Here is an 18,713-nt window from a genome sequence, read left to right as displayed (position 1 = left end):
ATTGAACGCGACAAAACTCGGAGAATTCAAAACATCAGTATCTTCCTTTTTTCACCATTATCACAACAATGGCAAGTGTCACTGCCTCGCAATAACGGAGCTTCAATGCTCTGCAGCGCCCGGAGCGGGATGCGTTTGGGAGACGTAACCACTACCATTTCGCCGTGAAGGCTCTTCCTGGAGTCCCAGGCGAAGCTGTATTCTTTGCAAATCCATACAACAACCACCATGAGTGTGAGGGTCGGTCCCGAATTTCCCCTCTCTCGCCAGATGACCAGGCCAAAGTTATTCTACCTTTGCTACTGGAGGCATTTGTCAACCGATTCGACGAGCCGGGCATAATTCCCCAGATGGGCAGCAACATGGAACCATTCGCGCCGTTTACTTGGAGCACCACCAACGAGAGCCTTGCGCAAGCTGTGTCCCGTAGGTGCCAGGAAATTGGCCTCAGACGCGATCTGTGTGATGTTGCCGTCACTACCGCTGAAGAGCTTCGCAGTGCTGAGGCGTGCTGGACGAAGTGGAGTTGGGGGTTGGTGGAAGCTATGACTATGTTTGATCTCCCGGATAGCGGTGTTGAGAATGTTGAGATGACCTGTGAAAATTGCGGGTTTACTCCGTCGATGGATAAGCCCCTGCATCCTTGCTCTCGGTGCTTACAAGTCTCATATTGCTCGAGAGAGTGTCAAGCCGCGAACGCCGAGGCTCATGGTCGGGAATGTGTGGTTGTTGATTGATTTTGGGGGGCTCCTTGATCCTTTTTCTGTTCATATGTATCTACGATACTTGGAATCAAACTTTTTGATATCATATGTGGCGCGATCAATCAGGTTCGACATTTAAGTCTTTACGCTTTGAATGTACATAATTCAGCAATGCAACGATACTCCGTATTGAGTGGGTTTTGTATCCGCCAATCTACTAAGCATCAGAGCCTTGCACGGTATTGTAGGTCGTAATAAGCTCCGTCTCCGCATGGCTGAGATCCTGATGCTCCGCCCAATTGTAATATTTTCTATGCAAGGCTCATAATGAAATACATTAGGAACATTCCTAAGAAGGCAAGTGATGTGGTAGTAGGTTTTGAGGGTTCCACAGAATGAAATGAACTCGCTAAAATCGCCCAAGGTCATTGGATTTGATGATGATGATGATTGCACATTTTAGGGGCATGGTCTTTAGTTTGTCTTGTATGTAAATCTCTGAGATATTTGAAAGGTAAAGCACTCTTTAATCACGATTCAAGTATCTGCTGTGTGCATCCGAGTTATTACTACGATGCCTGAAGATCGGCGGAAACTAGGGTTGATCCCGCACGTGACCGTCGCTGCGAACACAAACTAAAGCATCAAAAAGGATTTTTGAGACTATTACAACATATTTACATATATGGAACTGGAGAGTGAATTTTAAGAATTTAATGTTTTATTTCATTCATATCATTATCATGTCTCAAACAGTTCCCATAGTGGGCCCGAGAACTAAACTCAACTCCCTATGTGGGGAGGATTTAAATGCAAAGAGTACTTTTTGTACCGTCTCTTGGGGAAACGCAAGCCGCTTGAAAAACAGAGGGAAAAAACAGATAGGTATCACAGAAGGAACGCCGAGGGGTATGCAGTGGAAGGACTCAAAAGGAAAGATCAAACAACAGGCGTCAACTGGGTGTGCAAAGCCTGTGAGAGAGCCTCCTCTTGACGCTTGGCCTCCATCTCCATCAAGTACTGGGCGTACTTGGACCGAGGGTTGTGAATACCACACTCAGTCTTTTGCTGGCCCTTCCAGCGACCAGAGCGCTCGTCCTCTCCCTCAGCAACGGGCTGGGTGGAGTGCCAGTCACCAATGCTCTTGTAACCACGGTCGAGGAGCTCGTTGTAGGGCACATCGTTCTCCTTGACGTACTTCTTGACCTGGTCAAAGGACCAGTTGGCCATGGGGTTGATCTTGATGAGGCCGGCCTCGTCGACTTCGATGATGTCGAGGTCACCACGCTTGCCACCTTGGCTGCGGCGGCGGCCAGTGAGAACGGCGTGGACATTCATCTCACGGTAGGCACGCTGAGCGGGCTCAACCTTGGCCACCCAGTCGTAGAGTTGGTCGTCAACCTCCCAAAGCTTGGTGCCGTACTTGGCTTCGAATTCGGCAGTGGTTTCGACGCCAGCGGGCTTATAGATGTGGACATTGTTGTTGGGGTACTTGCGACGCACACGGTCGACCAGGGACATTGTCTCATTGAAGTGATAAAGAGTATCGAGGAAGACGAGGTCAACCATCTGGGGACGAGGCACCTCCAGCTTGGATAGCATGTCCAAGGTGACAAGACCTGTAAGACCAAAGGCAGTGGTCTGGAAGAGATGAGGAAGCGAAGTAATGCACCATCTCAAGATCTCTATAAGGAGGAGTCAGATAAAGGGTCTTCGGAAAGAGGGGTCATTATGGATATCATCAGTACGAACCTTGGGGCTCAAGGAATTGCAACTGGCGGTTGAGGAACTGAAGATGGGGCTTGGTGAAAACAATCTCGGGCACGTAGTCCTCGCTAGAGCCAGAACCAGCACTGACATAGCCAGACTCAGTCATGGAGTCATGGTTGTCCACGCCCTCCATCTCTGAGGAGTAGTTCTTGGCCGGCATAATGTAAGGTAATATAGATGGCACAGTGATGACCTTGGCAAAGAAGAGATTGAAGAATCAGATGTATGAGAAGATTGAAGAGTGGGAGTATGAAGAACAAAGTCACAGAGGGCAATCCGGGCGAGAATATAAGAATAGCAGGGGCAATCACATCATCCGGAGATCGGTCCCTAGCATGCTCTTCATCCGATATTCTTCATTTCGACGAGGCAATGATGCCATTGGTCAGTTACCAGAGTGGGGAATAAAAACCATCCAAGCACGCCATCGATCACGATTGCGTGCTCGAATTCTTTCATCTCACCGCCTTCCTAAAGTGAAGACAGTGTCCCCAACGGAAGGCGGTGGGACCCTCCAAGGCGTTGCAGGGTCAGACCGGCAGAATATCGAAGTTGATTCTGCCCATTCTTGGAAGAATGGCGTAGAATGTCATTCCTTAGGGTCATAGCTTATTGATACCAACCTTGGAAGGTCAACCCCCAGATATTGGTAATTGACGCTGACCAACCCAGTCGATGATAAATAACTCCGATCATGGGGAGTATTCCTTCAAGGTTTGGATCTTCCTAAATCATATAATTAGCAGGTTTCTTTCTTAATCGTCATAAACCCGGACATACCCGACAGGGAAATCGTCATCGTCACACTATGTACTCTGTACATAGATTGCATAATATACTATATTCATGAATAAAATGATCCAACTTAAAAGTCATGGTGGATCTGGATGAGGTGATCCCGAAATTGAGCTCATCTTATTCCCGGATGTGGTCCATCTCTATCAACCTCACTGTCAATTCTGCCAGGCGGTAGCACACGTGAGAGGGGTGCCATAGTCACGTGCATCGTTGGTGGGGCCAGACTCCCACGTGCCGATCGGCGCAAGTCGTTTTTGATCTTCGGAAGTGTGGGATCTCTCTAGCTTCAACTCGCAAATAACTCTTTACCAGATCCATTCACTAGTAGTGCATTATGGCAGATTCTACCCGCACCACGAGGCCATCCCTCGGCCAAATGCGCAGCAGTTCATTCCTGCAGGACCACCAGCAGTACAAGCCGATGGCTCCAATCAACCCAATCAGTCAAACCATCGGCGAGGTTCTAGCTCACCAAGTGGACGATCGCCTGGTACTAAGCGCGAATCCAATCAAGCCAGACCCGGAGAGGGTCACCGACAGCGGCATCATTCACAGCATCTTCAATCACCACGCAAATCCACTTCCAACCGGCACGTCGCAAATCGTCGCGACCATCTACTACAAATCTAACAACCCCGTTCACCCCCACTACCACCCCGACTCTGGGCCCCAGAATAGCCCAGGCGACAAGCTCCCAACTCCCAAGGTGCCCGAAGGCTCCGCCCCGACAGAAGACATGGATAAGTTCCCGCGGGAGCCGCCTGCCCCAGAGCCGGAGCCACTGGATCACCTATACGGCCCATACGTCTCTCAGCTGTGCTTGACCAACTTCCTTCAGATCTTGGAAACTCTCCCTACGCCCTATCAGCGCATGAACACCTCCCACCGCTGTCTTGACCGCGACGAACACCCCCGCGTCGTGGAGGTCACATTCTCTCCCCCGCCAAACCCGGAATATCTCTCTTTCCCAGATCTGCGCAAGCATGAGAGCATCTGGCGCTTTGAGCGCGAGTGGAATGTCGAGGTTGTTCTGCAAAAGGAGAGCGTCTTCCGTCGGCACAAGCGCCTGGCTGTGTTTGATATGGATAGCACCTTGATTGATAACGAGTGCATTGACGAAATCGCCAAGTTCATCGGTGTCGAGAAGGAGGTTTCGGTAAGTTCTTCTTGTCAAGACTTCAAGTCTTTATGCCAGCGACTAACATCAACTCAGGCAATCACTGAACGCGCCATGAATGGTGAACTAGACTTTACCGCCTCACTGAAGGAACGCGTCGGTCTTCTCAACGGCGTCTCCTCAGATGTCTTCGAGAAGCTGAAGTCCGTCCTGAAAATCGCCAAGGGTGCCCGCGAGCTCTGCCGCGCATTGAAGACTCTGGGCTACAAGATCGCAGTTGTGAGCGGCGGCTTCCAGCCCCTCGCCGAGTGGCTCGCCGAGCAACTCGGTATTGACATTGCCATTGCCAACCACGTAAGCCTCTCATTTTTCCTCTTACTATCTTCCTTTCATCCGATCTAACCGTTCATCCAGCTTGAAATCGACGAGGCCACCCAGACCCTGACCGGAAAATTGGTGCCGTCCTACCCCATTGTCGACGCCGCGCACAAGCGCACTCTCCTCAAGTCCATCGCCGCCGAGCACGGTATTCCCCTCTCGCAAACACTGGCTGTCGGCGATGGCGCCAATGATCTCCTGATGCTCCACGCTGCTGGCCTCGGCGTCGCCTGGCGCGCTAAGTCCAAGGTCCAGCTGGAAGCTCCCGTCCGCATCAACGGCGAGAGCCTCGTCGATATCCTCTACCTTCTCGGCATGGACAACGAGGACATCGCTGAGCTGACCTCCGATGTGCAATAAGTCCTCGAGTAGCTAACGGGCGATGTGCCATCTTCAGTAGAGTATACACTTGTGTGCTGGCGAATCTCCAATTTTTTGGACAAATTATACCCACCGAAAAGTCTAGGCTGAGACGACGTCCACAGCTGATTGTAGGGCTCGACTTGGAGATTTCTGGTGTTGAAGAGTTGTGGAGTAGTTTATGTCGGTCCTTACCTCTAGCGGAGTCTATGGCTTTGATATAGGACGTAGTACGGAGCTTGGAATCATTGTATAGCGTGTGGATTTTGTCCTTGTTCATACATGCGGCGGGGTCCTGTCGCATTGGAGGCGGGATATAGTGGATTGGGGAACGGAGCAGGCTCGGACCATGATCTATGACATTTTGAGACGTGATATGAGAAAAGCAGCACTTGATTTGATTTCTAGTGCAGTTTGAAATTAGGAAAAGACAGGAATAGGTCACGAATGACTTCTCCAATGGTGATACAAAGTGCAATTCGTGTTGAACTGTTGAAATGACAAAACCAGCGAAAATCCCCTTTATAAACCCCCGAAACCGACAACCCAGAAAGATGCAAGAAAGATAGCGCCAAGAGTTTGAATGACATGTGCATGTAGCCAGAAGACAATAAATAGGTTTATTTAGGTGGTTGATTCGGATCCTTGCTCAAATGCAAGACACCTCACCGAGTAGCCTCGTCAGTGGTAGCAGCGCTCTGGTCGACAGTGCGCTCAGCGGTGCCAGAGCCAGCACGACGCTTCTTGAGAACATTCTCAATGAATGCCTCACCAGCCTTGTAACTGCTTCGTACCAAGGGGCCCGAGGCACAGTACAAGAATCCCATATCGAGAGCACGCTGGCGCCACAGCTCGAAGCGGTCAGGCGTCACGTATTCATGAACAGCCATGTGGCGCTTTGTAGGGCGCATGTATTGACCGAAGGTCACGACATCGACGTTGACAGCGCGCAGCTGGCGCAGGGCATCCCAGAGCTGATCATCTGTCTCACCAAGACCGAGCATGAGCGAAGTCTTTGTGACAAGATCCGGAACAGCTTTCTTGGCAGCATCAAGCACACGAATGGACTGCTGGAACGTAGCGCGGCGGTCACGGACGAAGGGCGTAAGCTCCTCGACAGTCTCGACGTTGTGCGCATAGACGTCCAGTCCAGACCGTGCAACCAGTGCCGCCATCTCTGTATCACCGCGGAAGTCACCGGTCAAACACTCGACCAGCATACTCGGCTTCTTCTGTTTGATTTTGATAACCGTCTCGGCGAAGTGACGCGCGCCACCATCCGCTAGATCGTCGCGATCCACGCTGGTCAGCACCACGTACCCCAAACTCCAGCGGGAGATGGCTTCGGCGGTGTTCTCGGGTTCGTGCGGGTCGAGCGGGCCAGGGGTGCGGGATGTCTTGACGCTGCAGAAGCGGCACCCGCGCGTGCAGGTATCGCCCATCAGCATGATTGTCGCTGTAGCAGAGGACTTGTCGCTGCCACCCCAGCAGTCGGAGATGTTGGGGCATCGGGCCTCCTCGCAGACAGTGTGCAGGTTCAGTCCTCTCAAGTCCTTCTTTAGGCGCTGGAAGTTCTTGGAGTCTGGGATGGGAGTTCTCAGCCATTCGGGCAAACGAGTCATTTCCTTCTTGCGGCCGGCGGGGCCGACGATGGCCGTCTTGAGGGCGTAGGCTTCCGCTGGGTCGAGGGGTTCATCTTTGCCTCCGGAGACAAAGTCTGAGAATGAGGGTCCTGCATTCAGCTTGTCCTGGAACTTTGTTGCTTTCCGCCGTGTGGTTCCTGGTGTGTTGGTGGCGGATGAGGAGTCCGTTGTGGCATAGCTTCGGCGGCAGATGGGAGCAATTACTGTCGAGGCTGGGGATATGGTGGTTCTGAAAGACGACAGGTGTCGTAGACTTCTTGTTGGAGCTGCCATGATGTATGAGTGTTTGCTATGTGAAATCGGAGAAAGTCGAATTGGAGTTTGTCTGGGCAATGGATCCCGCGGAAAAGTATGACTAATCGATTTCACCGCATCACATCGGCCGGGAAAGTATGTCGCGATTGTACGGGCAAACCCCTGTCCTTGACGTTTTAGTTATTTATAGTTATTTAAGATAAGGACTAATACTAGGTCTTTCTGTATGCCTATTCCCCTGCTCAGTACTCCGTACTGTATCTAGCAATAGGGGAGGGGCCTTAAAAAGCATCCAATGTACATAAAACTTTTCGACGTACGACCAGAGACTAGGAATTATGTATGATTGTCATTATTATTATGATTGCTATGCTACTGAAACACTAAGTGTAGATTCTTGACCCCAAACGCGCAAATTTACCAAACAAAGTTCCAAGGACCGCGCGATGCAAGGGTATGAAAAAAAGCAAAAGAGGAGACAAAGAGAAAATGAGTAGGAAGATGGAAAGAGGGCATAGATAGACAAAGAGGAGAAAGAGAACTCAAGGATTAGAGCAAGTAATGGTTGGGAGACAGTTGTGAAAGAAGGAGGTAGTAAGGAGAGACTAGACGGTAGGAAAAGGATTTTGGAGAAAAGAGTGGAGGAAAGAATTTCTGGAAAAGGAGAGGTTGAAAGGAAGGATAGACTGGAGTCAGATGTAGCGAGAGACGAGGATTAATAGAGGCAAGGAAATGTTAAATGCAAGGAGTGGTCAGTGCTATACAGTGGTTTCGAGCACTTGGGCGAGGACTTCAACGGCCGATTTCAAAGTAGGGTCTGATCGGCCGCAGATGGCAAATAGGAGGTTGTCCACAATTCGCTCGAGGTTTGCCTGGAGCTCCATGCTGCGAGAGCTGAAGAGGGGATCCTTAGGCTTGCTAGCAGACCCAGATGGAAGCTGGATCCCTAGTGTGGTGTATGCTTTTTTCGGGACGCCGTCGATAACATATGCGTCTTTGCGCGGAGAGATAGGCGTCTTGGTTCGGTGGATGGTTGATAGAGCAAGGAGGTAGTTTCGAGCGAGAAGTGCAGCACAGAGACAGTCGAGGAGGTTCTCTGAGACATCGGGGAATATAGTGCGGAAGGGCTTAATGAGGGCCTTCTCGTCATTTTTGCGAAGGAATACCATAACAGGGGATGCGAGCCGGAGCATATGGCGAGGAAAGTCCTTGACCGAGTGGTCCAGCTCGTCCAGGGTCCATTCATGATCGTCCAGCGTCCAGTCATGGTGCCATACGCGTAGTTTTTCATCCTCCTTTTCAGAGATGATTGACGCCGGCCCTGGTGAGTGAGTTGTTGGGGGGGATGATGCCTTTGGGCTCACGCTGCCCGATCTGATTTCAGGTTGTGGGCTTGGCTCGCGCTCTCCCTGCGCGGATTCAGGCTTTTCACAGATCACGGTTGATCCGACACTGTCTGAGGTCAGTGATCCTGGATCGGTATATGCATCGTCGTCGTCACCGACGACCTTGCTATCATCATAGCTATCAAAGGAATAGCCGGAGTCACGAGTTCCATAACCACTATCAGACATAGCAAGAGGAGTGTCGGGGCTGAATGCGGACACTTCCTCTTGGCGCTGATCTGGGGTCGTCGGTACAGTGTTGGGAAGCAAGCATGGCGGTGGAATTAGGGGAAGTGACGGCGATGATTGTCGTGCGATGTCTACAAGCTTGGGTTTTGTCTTGCTAGCAACGACAAATCTCTATATATGGGTCAGCTTGGAATGGCATCTCACAGGAAATCGGTAGACTTACAACAGGTCCTTCAAGGGCTTTCCCTCCCGGGATGATGTCCAGCTTTGGCATTGGAGGATCATTCTCAACAATCTGGAACTTGCGCCGATTGGTGAACTCCTTTGTAGATGGATTTTGGTCATTTACCTTGTCAACCGGCACACCTTGCAACCATCTTTCGCAGTATGAGAAGTTGCTCGGCACCCAGCTAGCTTCGCTCGAGACTGTCCCCGTCCGGGGGCGTTGGGGTCTCGGTGAGCTCCCAGGAACAAGGAATTTCTCAACATGCCCTGGCTTCGGAGAGGCTTGGGGAGGTGCGGTCTTTTTCGGAGATTCTGGTTGTGACTCCTGTTTATTGCTAGACTCACACTGGCGTACGAACTCTGAGTGGGCTTCATGAACATTCATGACATCTGTTCGCGGTTGACTCTTCCAATCTGGGGGACGATACGCTGTGTACTGTATTCTTTCTCCGATTTCGAGTGTTGCGGCTGTTGTGGAAACATCTGGTTGAGTGGTACCAGACTCATCCTTCTCGTCCTTGTCCTCGCTCATTCGACCTGATCCATCCGAGGACTGCGAATCAAAATAAGATAACTCAGGACCCGTGCTTGCGGGGCGCGATTCTGATATAGGCGGGCTAGGTAGAAGGCCAAATGCTTCCAAGCTGCCACAAGTAAGGTTCTGGTCTGAGCGCCATGTTCGTAATGTGTGATCTGCAGGCGCTTTCGATGCCTTTGTTGGCTTTTCGGGAAAGTTGGACTGAGGGCCCTCGATGGACGCTGGGGATGTCGGAAGCATTAATTGAAATGGTTCTTTCATTCTTCGCACCGAGCGGAAGGGTGACATGCAAGCTGGCCCCCGTTCTACTGGGCGCCGCGATAACGAAGTCGAAGAGTCATGCGATTCTTCGCGCGGCATCACTGGCGACGGCACGAATGATAGTGATGGCATCTGTCTGCTTCGCCTTCGGGGTATATAGGTGGGAGACCATCGGCGCGGTGATGGGATGGGCTCGGCCATCGCCATCGCATCGTGGCTCATCGAGGACGAGTTTGAGCTCTGGTTTTTTATATGCGTTTGGATCCGGGCCGGAAAGCATGCATGCTTGGGCATCTCTGTCACACCCGAGTCCATATTGGACAATGGTATTCGCGGCTGAAAGTATGAATCCTGGTCAGTGTCGAAGAAAAAAACCAAAATGTGTTGCACAAGAGTAACCCAGATGAGATTGCAATCCAGCTTGTTTATTGTTGAAGTCAAAACAAATGGACCTAAGTCCCTGCAGGGGCTCGATATGTCCTTATACAGCGAGTGTGGCGCTAGTCAGCTAATTTAAGGTGGGTATGGTCATCAGGCACAAGTGCACATCCCTTGACAGGACTACAACCCTGCCATGGAAGCCGGGAAATGTTCAGCGGAACGATTCCCCCTTCGAGCGCAAAAAGAGGGTCCGTCGCCTGGCACGAACACTTCTAGCCAGGTTGTCCTAGGCACGGTCCAGGGTAATAATAGTGGGAATGAGGTCGCGTCGTCCTTGCATTCCAGAAGAAAATGAGAAACCAGGACAACGACGTGTAACAATTGGCTCCAGATCTCAATCTTTCGTCCTGCGGGAGCCCGTCAACGTGGAGAGGCCCCATCCGTTGCCTCAAGTCGTCATAGCCAGGTTCCGACTGGGCAATTGGAATGAGACATCTGGGATGCAAGAGGGGGGAGAAGGGAGCCATGGCGAATCAGGCACTTGTGCAGGCCACCAGGATCAGCCAGAGGGCGTATTAAAGCGGGTCTTCATTGGATCTTGTGTCTCGTCGGAACAGCAATCCACCCCTTCTGGGCTATCCCTTGCATGCATCTGGTTCATACCGGGTGTTATTGTACATATCAGCATAGCTTATGGAGGTTTGGATATAAATGCCTGGTGTGGGCTTAGATTGATCGCCCTGGGCACCTAATTTTAATCGGAATAGACCGAAAAACAGCAATCATTTCGATTGATAGATTGGTGCAAGATGATCCCTCATACTTGCTGGGCTCAGTTGGCCCAAAAGGCGCTGACTAAGAATGATAGATCCAACTCCCAGCGGGTCTAATATAAAACACGGCAAAATTAGTTGATAGATGCATTTGAAACAATCGCTCTGTCCATTGATGAAAAATATCGGGGATATGTTTAGAAGGTTGCATTAGTTAGAAAGCCAAATTGGTTCAGATAGATCACATACGGGCCGTAGATGCCTGGTGGAGGTCGGCGATTATAGTCCAAACAGTGCAAACATCTCGTTATCAATCGATAGAGAAAAAAAAAGCTCGGAAGGAATGGGCAACTTGAAACCAACCTCCCATACTTTGTATGACAGCCTCATTCTTCCATTCCTGATGCTTTCCGAATCATTCGTGGCGTCGACGCTGTCGTCCACCAAATCTCCGACAGCCTCGCTCAGAGATGTAGGGGTCTGCGTTCACGAATTGCAGCCTTCGTCGATACTGCGATCGACTTTCAAGAAGAGCTCAACTTTGACCAATTGCTTGGCTGTCAGTCCCTCGCATATTTTCACAGCCCAAGCAGACAAGGCTGTCATTCACGTGTACAACCGAGAGAAGGGTAACCAAGAGGGCGTTGTTCCATTTCCGGAGCGGATACGCAGCATTACTGTCGCGGGGGGCAAGTATGGTGATGTCTTGGTTCTGGGCACCGAGGGTGGTCGATTAATTGTTTGGGAGGTATGTTGGATCTGTTTGATACATTTTCCGATGTCATGTGTCTAACAGCTCTTTCAAGACATGCACAGGACGCCAAGTAGCCACAACGGCATCCCACCTGCAACCAGTGACCTCACTCGTCGTCGACCCCACGTCCAACTTTATCCTGTCCGGCTCCGCTGATGCCAGTGTACATGTCTGGTCCTTACCTGGAATTCTCTCGTTCTCGAAACCCGCTCTTAGCGCGACTCGCCAACCCACGAACTCGCCTATTCGAACTTTCTCCAACCACCGCGCAGGCATCACCTCTCTTGCTGTAGGACACAGCAATGGCCGCCATAACATCGTGGTATCAACCGCAAAGGACAACACTGCGATCGCATGGGACTATCACACCGGCCGTGCTCTGAGAACTTTCCTTCTTCCCTTATCCGCAACATCTGTGGCTCTAGACCCGGTCGACCGGGCTTTCTACGTGGGATATGAAGATGGCAGCGTGCAATCAGTGGACTTCTACCGGAGCCAGTCTACGCAGCATCCTCTTCACGACGCTTCAGTACAATCAACACCCGCGCAGGTGTCCATGGAGGACCGGTGGCTCCCTCCCTCGGCTGAGACAGGCTCAGTGAAGACAATCACCCTTACATATGATGGCACCACGTTACTCTCGGGCCACGCGAATGGCAAGGTGCTGTCCTGGAATGTTGCGCGACGCAAGTATACAACATCAGTTGCCGACTACACGCACCCGATCACAAACCTGGTCATGCTCCCTCCGGGTGGCATCCCTCACCCTTCCTCGGATTTGAAGAGAAAGGCCCACACTATTGTCAAGCCGCGCCATGACAGTGGCCATTCGGCCCCGCACCATGCCCCTGGCGCCGTCCCCGCAGAATATATGTTCCACACGCAGATCACCGCACCATCCGACTCCCGCAAACCAACCCAATTCTCCCAGGCGCTTACTCACTCCTCTTTCCCCACCTCTATGATCGAAGATGGTCTTGCAGAGCTGGCGGCTTTCCGCCAGCCTGGTAATGCGGAAGTTACCCGCGTTGCCTCAAATACCGCCCCCGCTAGGGAAGTCCAGGAAGACACAGCTGCCCGCGATTCACAGGTCACCGAGCTCGAAAACGAGGTGTCTGTGCTCAAGAAGAAGGTTGCAGTCAATGAGACTGCTCGCCATAATGCAGACGATGAGGTTGTACAGCTGCGCTTGGAGCTCGCCAACCTGCAGGATTACATCAATGAGTTGCATGAGAAGCAGGAGGCCGCACAGCAGGAGAAGGTCCTGCGGCAAGCAAGGAAGCAGGAACACGAGACGAAGAAACGGGAAGCCTGGCTCGCTGCAGAGAAGAAGGGTCACAATGGTGATGCAGTCATTCAAAAGATGGACATTGATGGTGCTGTGACCAGTGACTCGGATGATCAGAGTGACGAATAAACAAAAAGCTTTGGATTTTTAGTTGGCATGCCCATGGATCGGCGCAGGGTTTTGGATTAGTATATACTATATCATTTTGGAGCTTTCAGGTCAATAATAAAAATGTCCGCCACGTTCATGACTATGCATATGATTGCAATTCAATTTCCTACTTTTTTTTCTCACCTTGCCTTGACACGGTTCTCATCTTCTCATCTATGTCTTTGAATGGACAAGCTATCAACCTTAAATGTGTTCTTTTCATTGGACAACGGCTCAAGTCTATACCTACTTAGGTAACTCTTACTTGAAAGTTTTCATTTGAGCTACACTGTTTCAATAATCATCTAACTCCAAAAACAAGGGTCTCGCATCTACCCAACGAGGTAAGATATACCTTGGAGGGGATGGTCTCATTTCCTGGTGGGTCAGGGTGTTCACGAGGCAACCCCAAAGGGGTAACGGTTATGCAGGGCTCTCACGGCAAGATGCGCAAGGACGGATACAATTGTCTCAGAAAAGCTCTGCAAGCTTCTCTCCTCGTTCACCAATTGCATATCTATATAGTAATTAGGATTTAGCAAGGTCTCAATCCTTGTATATCATTCAAGTTCATATCCCGCTGCTCCGCCGTTCCCCTCCCGTCGGATCTATACGCAGGGGGTCGATATCTATACAACTAACACATACAGAGATATTGGGTCCCGAGCAAAGAAAGTAAGGATATGATCGAAGCTTATTGTGTTCGTCGCAGCATAGAGCACTGCCGAACAGTAAAAAAAAAGAACCTGGTGTATCTCCATTACCACTCACTCACTCACTATGAAAGCTCCACCTCCAAGGACACGGCTCTCCCCACTGAACCAGAGACAAACCATATTTCGGGAATCTCAGAAAAGCTCAAGCAACCGCATGGCCACATCCCTGTTCAAGAACCTCCCCCTCATCGATTTCTTTCATAATCTGAACCCCAGCACTAGTTCCAATGCGATGCGCTCCAGCCTTAAGCATCCGCAACAAACTCTCAGCAGTGCGTATACCACCACTAGCCTTGATGAACGATGTGCGCCCACACATACCCGCCGCCAGGCGCATCTGCGTAATTTGGTCAACACTTGCACCACCATTCCAGCCAGTACTAGTCTTGATATAGTCCGCGTCAGCCATGCATGACACGATTGTCGCATCAATGAGCTGGTCCTTATCAAGCACGGACGCTTCCACAATCGCCTTGAGGGCAATTGGCGGCGGTGCTGCGTTGCGCACCGCATGAATGTCGTCGTATACCTCCGTGTACCGGCCCTCTTTCAGCAGGTCGTACCGGATGACCATGTCGAGCTCGGTGGCGCCCTGCGCTACGGCTTCTTTAGCCTCACGTACTTTCTCCGCTGTTGGGTGCGTACCCTCTGGGAACCCGACCACGCATGCGAGTGCTGTGTCGGTGCCTTTGACGTGGCTTGCTGCGCGGGCGACGTTCTCGAGTCGCACGCATACGGCAGCGAAGTTGTATTCAAGAGCTTCCTTGCACAGAGTGTCTATCTGTGTGAGGTCGACTGGGGTCGTTAGGAGGGTGTGGTCTATTGTCCGGTGGATTTGTGTTGGGATTGGCAGCTGGGACAGTGAGCGTCTGGGTAGCTGCTTCCTCATGTTGGATATCTTTTCCGCCCATTCGGCGTCTGTTGAGGGGATTTCACTCATGCTGGGCGGTTTGTATAGTGTGCCTTGGGCTGGAGAGCACGCCGCCGGAGTGGTTTTAGGGATTACTTCCGGAAATGTGTTCAGGTCTCCTGCTACTACACTTGGCATAGAGGGGAAGAGGGGATGTCACGTGGCGCTTCTGGGATCATCATGACGACCCGTGATTCATGTTGACACGATGTGACCTTGGAGAGGCGGTGTTGTGGCGCTAACGGACTAGTGTGTGCCTCGGTTTGGCACTTTCGGTAAATTCTAGCGATATATCAAGTTCAGGAGGTGAGTATCAACCTGTAGTAAATAAATATTTCGAAGGTTGTTGTAGCAAAGTACAAGGTTTCGTTGAATATCAAAAGTGCATCATCGCATATGACAAGCCTCCCGGCCAAAAAGACAACGAACTGAAGGACCCTAAAACCCGATATCTTCGTCCATTAACGTTTTTTCTCTTCTTGGGATTACAACTGCGCAGCGCTCCAATCGCTCTGGCTGTACGCTTATTGACAGCTCTTGCACTCCGGCCCACGAACATCATCCACACGTCCCACGCGCCGCGGACCGAATCCCGGACCACCGCCGCCGCCTCCTCCACCACCTCCTCCACCGTAGGAGGTTGTGCTACCTCCCCAGCGAGAGCGAGTGGTATACTTATTTCCCTGGTTGTTGATGTTGAAAGGGGAGCTCTCGGCAGCGGCGTATGAGTCGAGCTGAGATATGTCTGTCAGATTGATCCATTTCCGGAATATGAAAGAGCGGCAGGGCGAAACGAGACAAAAAATGGAAATAAGGTATCGCGTAGAGTAACACCTATAAGAGATACTTACCGACAAGAGGGTAGTGAAGTACAGGCCGAAGAAGAAGTAAACGCTCTCGATGAAGCGGGTGAGCCGCACGGTAAGCGGGGGGCTGCGGGCGCGCTGGTCAGCGGTTCAGGTCTCTAGTTGTTTCATGAAAGGAGAAAATCACCTCTGGGTAGCCTCCCCGTTGGAGAAATAGACTGGCTTTTGGGGTCTGGCAGACATGGTTGTGGGGGAGGATGGTTGTCAGAATTGAAGATGCGAATGAGGTGGAGTGATCAACATGGCCGGGCCGGGGTCCACTAATTATAGCCGCACCCTTTTCTTTTCCTCCGTGTTGGTGTACCATCGTATACATACAACAACAGACCAATGAATGGTCTACGGATGTTTCGAAATACTAGTTTTGTTTTCAAAAAATTAATATTCTTCAATGATCATGCATATCTCATTTCTAGGGGTATCTGAATGCTGTCTATGTACATTGCGCTCCACAATTTGCAACCATCACTCGAAAATATATATCAAAAAGTCGAATCACTGTTTCTCGTCCACTGACACAGCGATCGCATCCACTTCGCTGCGGATATCATCCAGTCCATGGAAGCCCTCTTCAATTACCCATCGCTGACCTTGGGGATTGTGCAACACGTGGCAACTGGCACCAACGACCAGCAACCCTGGTGGTCGCGACCCTGCCTCTTCAAACGCCAAGCAGACGTGCTCTAAGGTCGAGCGAATGACACGCTGGTCAGGACACGATGCCCGCTCAACAATCGCACAGGGTGTCTCCTTAGGCCAGAGTCTGCGCGATTGCGAACCAGTATCTTCCGCAGGGAAGGTAGTGAGGGACTCCACAAGAGCAGAAAGTCGGTGAAGAGCCATGAGGAAAACAACAGTCTGAGTAGGTACGTAGGTGGGAGGGTTCGGAGCAGCTCCCTTTCTGCCGGTTCCCGTGCACACGAGGACCTGGTCGGAGACGCCGCGGTGGGTTGCTGGGATATCGGCGAAGAGGGACGCGCTCATAGCGCTGGTGATACCGGGCAACACGACCGGGGAATAGCCCTCCTTTCTGAAAAACTCGAACTCTTCCGCTCCACGTCCATAGAGGTATGGATCTCCCTGTTTCAAGCGAAGGACTTGTCGTCCTTGCTTCAAAGCTGCCAGACCCATCACAAGGAATTCTTCCTGTGCTTGGTCTGCGTTGCCGGGGAACTTGCGTGCGATGTGGACTTCTGTTCGGCGAGGGATCAAGTCCAGAACTGGAGCGGGGACGAGCTTGTCTGCGAGGATGATGTCGGCATTGTGGATTGCTTGGTAGGTGGCGCGAGTGAGTAGATCTGGGTGACCGGGGCCAGAGCCCGCGAGGACGATTTTCCCCTTCTTTGATAGGGCATCGAGGCCATTTGTGTCATTTGTGCCATTTGCAGTGGCATTGCCAGATGTATAGGCCTTCAGAATAGCATCCATATCGGCATCGGTGATAGACACGAGCTTTCGGAGAGGCCAGTATTCACAGATCTGAGACAGCCAACGCACCCTTCTTGTTTTCGCGGCGGCAGTATCGCTTCCTGTGACCAAGTTGTTGAAGGTGTGTTTTTGGCCTATACTATCGTCGTCCTCTCTGTCAAATATGCCTTCTACTAGCCCAGCGGCATTGTCCTCTTCCCACAGCCGCCTCCGCACAGCACCGAGTCTGTCAATGGCCGTTCCAAGGTTTTGGGGTAGGAAAGCAGCAATCTCCCTCCGCAGCCGGGACGCAAGCTTGCATCCCCGGCCGGAAGTGGTGATTCCGATGTGAAGGGGGCCGTCTGAGTAGGTGGAAAGTAGGGTGAAGGAACATAGTTCGGGGGCATCTGACACGTTCACTGGGATTCTGAGGCGACGACAGAGCTTCGATATGTGTGGACCTAGTAGAAAATGTGAGTGACAGTGATTTGAGAATTGTGCAAGCAAGTCATACTTAGTGAGTTATTGCCACCCAAAGTGACAAAGACCAAGTCCACAATGTGATCAACTTCTTCTCTGCCTAGGGTTGTCAAGTCCTTGTCTTGAAATTCATGACGAATCCACTGGGCAGAGCCATTGGAAATATGTTCAGATAGAGTGAAATGCATGTCATCAGTTTCCGGCGCAATGATGATCGGAGTTGCGCCGACCTCGAGGCTCCTCGCACATCGAGCGGCGGCAAGAGGGTTTGAGCCAACAATCAAGTGAACTTGTGATTCGGTATTCCACGCAGCCATCAATGGCGCGGGTGAGCCGGGATCGCATGAGGCGTCCTTCATGGTGAAGTGTAGTAGAATAAAATGTCAAGCCCCGCCAACGACTCTATCAGTATAATATGTGCCGATTTGAGAGAGGTAACAGAGCCCAAATTGAAGAATATTCTGGAGCTCCGAGGGTTCAAGGGAATTGAAGCTCGTATTTAACAAATAGAGCACCCAATGAAGTGACTTTCTAGACTTCCGCGGAGAAAGCGGCGAATATCAAATCTGAGTAAAAGGCCTGTCACGATTGGTGATAACGGGCGATAAGGATATCGAAGTGGGGGATGATCCTAGCACAATTGACAGGAAGCCCTAAGATCTGATTTAAGGATAAAAGAGTCAGACAAAGGTTCTCAAGGTCGACCTTATACCATTGACTCATATATAGCAAATATAGCAGACACACAACGTTTCCCAGAATTTTCTATACATCTGGATCGCCTAAAACGGTTAAAGGCAATTGCGTGCTTGTTATCACGTGACTTCAAATGCCGGGGAAGCCAAAAAGTAGTTTAGTAGGGCCGTGCAACTAAAAATGGGTGCGTGGTCTTGAACTATATTTTGGTCGAGGACCTAGGACTTGGAAATCTGATCAATTTAGCTCAAAATAATATTGGGATTGTAAGATCCAAAGATAAAAGAAAGCTTGCATAAAATGTTCAAAATAATCTTTCCATGTATGTAACCTCAGAAACCTTTAATATTCTTACTCTTCCCTGCCAGCGCCCCTTCCGCGACTCTCCAACGTTATTTCCCAAGCTACGACATAAGCTACATACCCATGGATGCTCCCATCCAAGTCTCTATATTAAAAATTTCATCTGCTGTGCGGGTATTCCACTGTCCAAAGCCCTATGCAGCTTGGCCAAGCCAATTATCTTGGTCTACCCAACATAACCGACATAACCGACTGAAATCCACAAGTCACTATTGAACTATAACAGAGATTTGAACAAATATGTCCCAAAAAGAAGTTCTCCTGCCGTTGCTCAAATGGCCGTATACCACCATCTCAATCGCCCTT

At 50.8% G+C, this 18,713-nt stretch overlaps 8 protein-coding genes across 8 annotated transcripts; 2 read left to right on the top strand and 6 right to left on the bottom strand.

Moving 5' to 3' along the window:
• Positions 1–299: 299 nt before the first annotated feature.
• Positions 300–641, bottom strand: PEX2_050630 (uncharacterized protein; the record flags this gene model as incomplete). Its single annotated transcript, XM_016742338.1, has 1 exon — positions 300–641. One exon carries the CDS (start codon positions 639–641, stop codon positions 300–302), a length of 342 nt encoding a protein of 113 aa, XP_016597668.1.
• Positions 642–1,643: 1,002 nt separating this feature from the next.
• met16 (phosphoadenylyl-sulfate reductase (thioredoxin)) lies at positions 1,644–2,634 on the bottom strand (the record flags this gene model as incomplete). Its single annotated transcript, XM_016742337.1, has 2 exons — positions 1,644–2,389; positions 2,457–2,634. 2 exons carry the CDS (start codon positions 2,632–2,634, stop codon positions 1,644–1,646), a joined length of 924 nt encoding a protein of 307 aa, XP_016597667.1.
• Positions 2,635–3,648: 1,014 nt separating this feature from the next.
• On the top strand, positions 3,649–5,127 carry PEX2_050610 (phosphoserine phosphatase SerB; the record flags this gene model as incomplete). The annotated part of the gene is made up of 3 exons (XM_016742336.1): positions 3,649–4,428; positions 4,486–4,743; positions 4,804–5,127. The coding sequence occupies 3 exons, from the start codon at positions 3,649–3,651 to the stop codon at positions 5,125–5,127; spliced, it is 1,362 nt and encodes a 453-aa protein (XP_016597666.1).
• Positions 5,128–5,792: 665 nt separating this feature from the next.
• On the bottom strand, positions 5,793–7,043 carry PEX2_050600 (lipoate synthase; the record flags this gene model as incomplete). Its single annotated transcript, XM_016742335.1, has 1 exon — positions 5,793–7,043. The coding sequence occupies one exon, from the start codon at positions 7,041–7,043 to the stop codon at positions 5,793–5,795; it is 1,251 nt and encodes a 416-aa protein (XP_016597665.1).
• Positions 7,044–7,783: 740 nt separating this feature from the next.
• On the bottom strand, positions 7,784–9,938 carry PEX2_050590 (uncharacterized protein; the record flags this gene model as incomplete). The annotated part of the gene is made up of 2 exons (XM_016742334.1): positions 7,784–8,770; positions 8,823–9,938. The coding sequence occupies 2 exons, from the start codon at positions 9,936–9,938 to the stop codon at positions 7,784–7,786; spliced, it is 2,103 nt and encodes a 700-aa protein (XP_016597664.1).
• Positions 9,939–11,180: 1,242 nt separating this feature from the next.
• On the top strand, positions 11,181–12,948 carry PEX2_050580 (putative ribosomal assembly complex component Ipi3; the record flags this gene model as incomplete). The annotated part of the gene is made up of 2 exons (XM_016742333.1): positions 11,181–11,525; positions 11,584–12,948. 2 exons carry the CDS (start codon positions 11,181–11,183, stop codon positions 12,946–12,948), a joined length of 1,710 nt encoding a protein of 569 aa, XP_016597663.1.
• An 879-nt stretch (positions 12,949–13,827) lies between these two features.
• On the bottom strand, positions 13,828–14,625 carry PEX2_050570 (2-deoxyribose-5-phosphate aldolase; the record flags this gene model as incomplete). Its single annotated transcript, XM_016742332.1, has 1 exon — positions 13,828–14,625. One exon carries the CDS (start codon positions 14,623–14,625, stop codon positions 13,828–13,830), a length of 798 nt encoding a protein of 265 aa, XP_016597662.1.
• Positions 14,626–15,119: 494 nt separating this feature from the next.
• Positions 15,120–17,707, bottom strand: PEX2_050560 (putative siroheme synthase; the record flags this gene model as incomplete). Its single annotated transcript, XM_016742331.1, has 4 exons — positions 15,120–15,329; positions 15,447–15,528; positions 15,979–17,329; positions 17,383–17,707. The coding sequence occupies 4 exons, from the start codon at positions 17,705–17,707 to the stop codon at positions 15,120–15,122; spliced, it is 1,968 nt and encodes a 655-aa protein (XP_016597661.1).
• Positions 17,708–18,713: the final 1,006 nt, after the last annotated feature.

Source organism: Penicillium expansum (genome assembly GCF_000769745.1).
Source record: "Penicillium expansum strain MD-8 chromosome Unknown contig166, whole genome shotgun sequence".
Classification (NCBI taxonomy): Eukaryota; Fungi; Ascomycota; class Eurotiomycetes; order Eurotiales; family Aspergillaceae; genus Penicillium; species Penicillium expansum.
The sequence above is the reverse complement of the archived record's forward strand: the minus strand, read 5'-3'. Positions and strand labels throughout refer to the sequence as shown.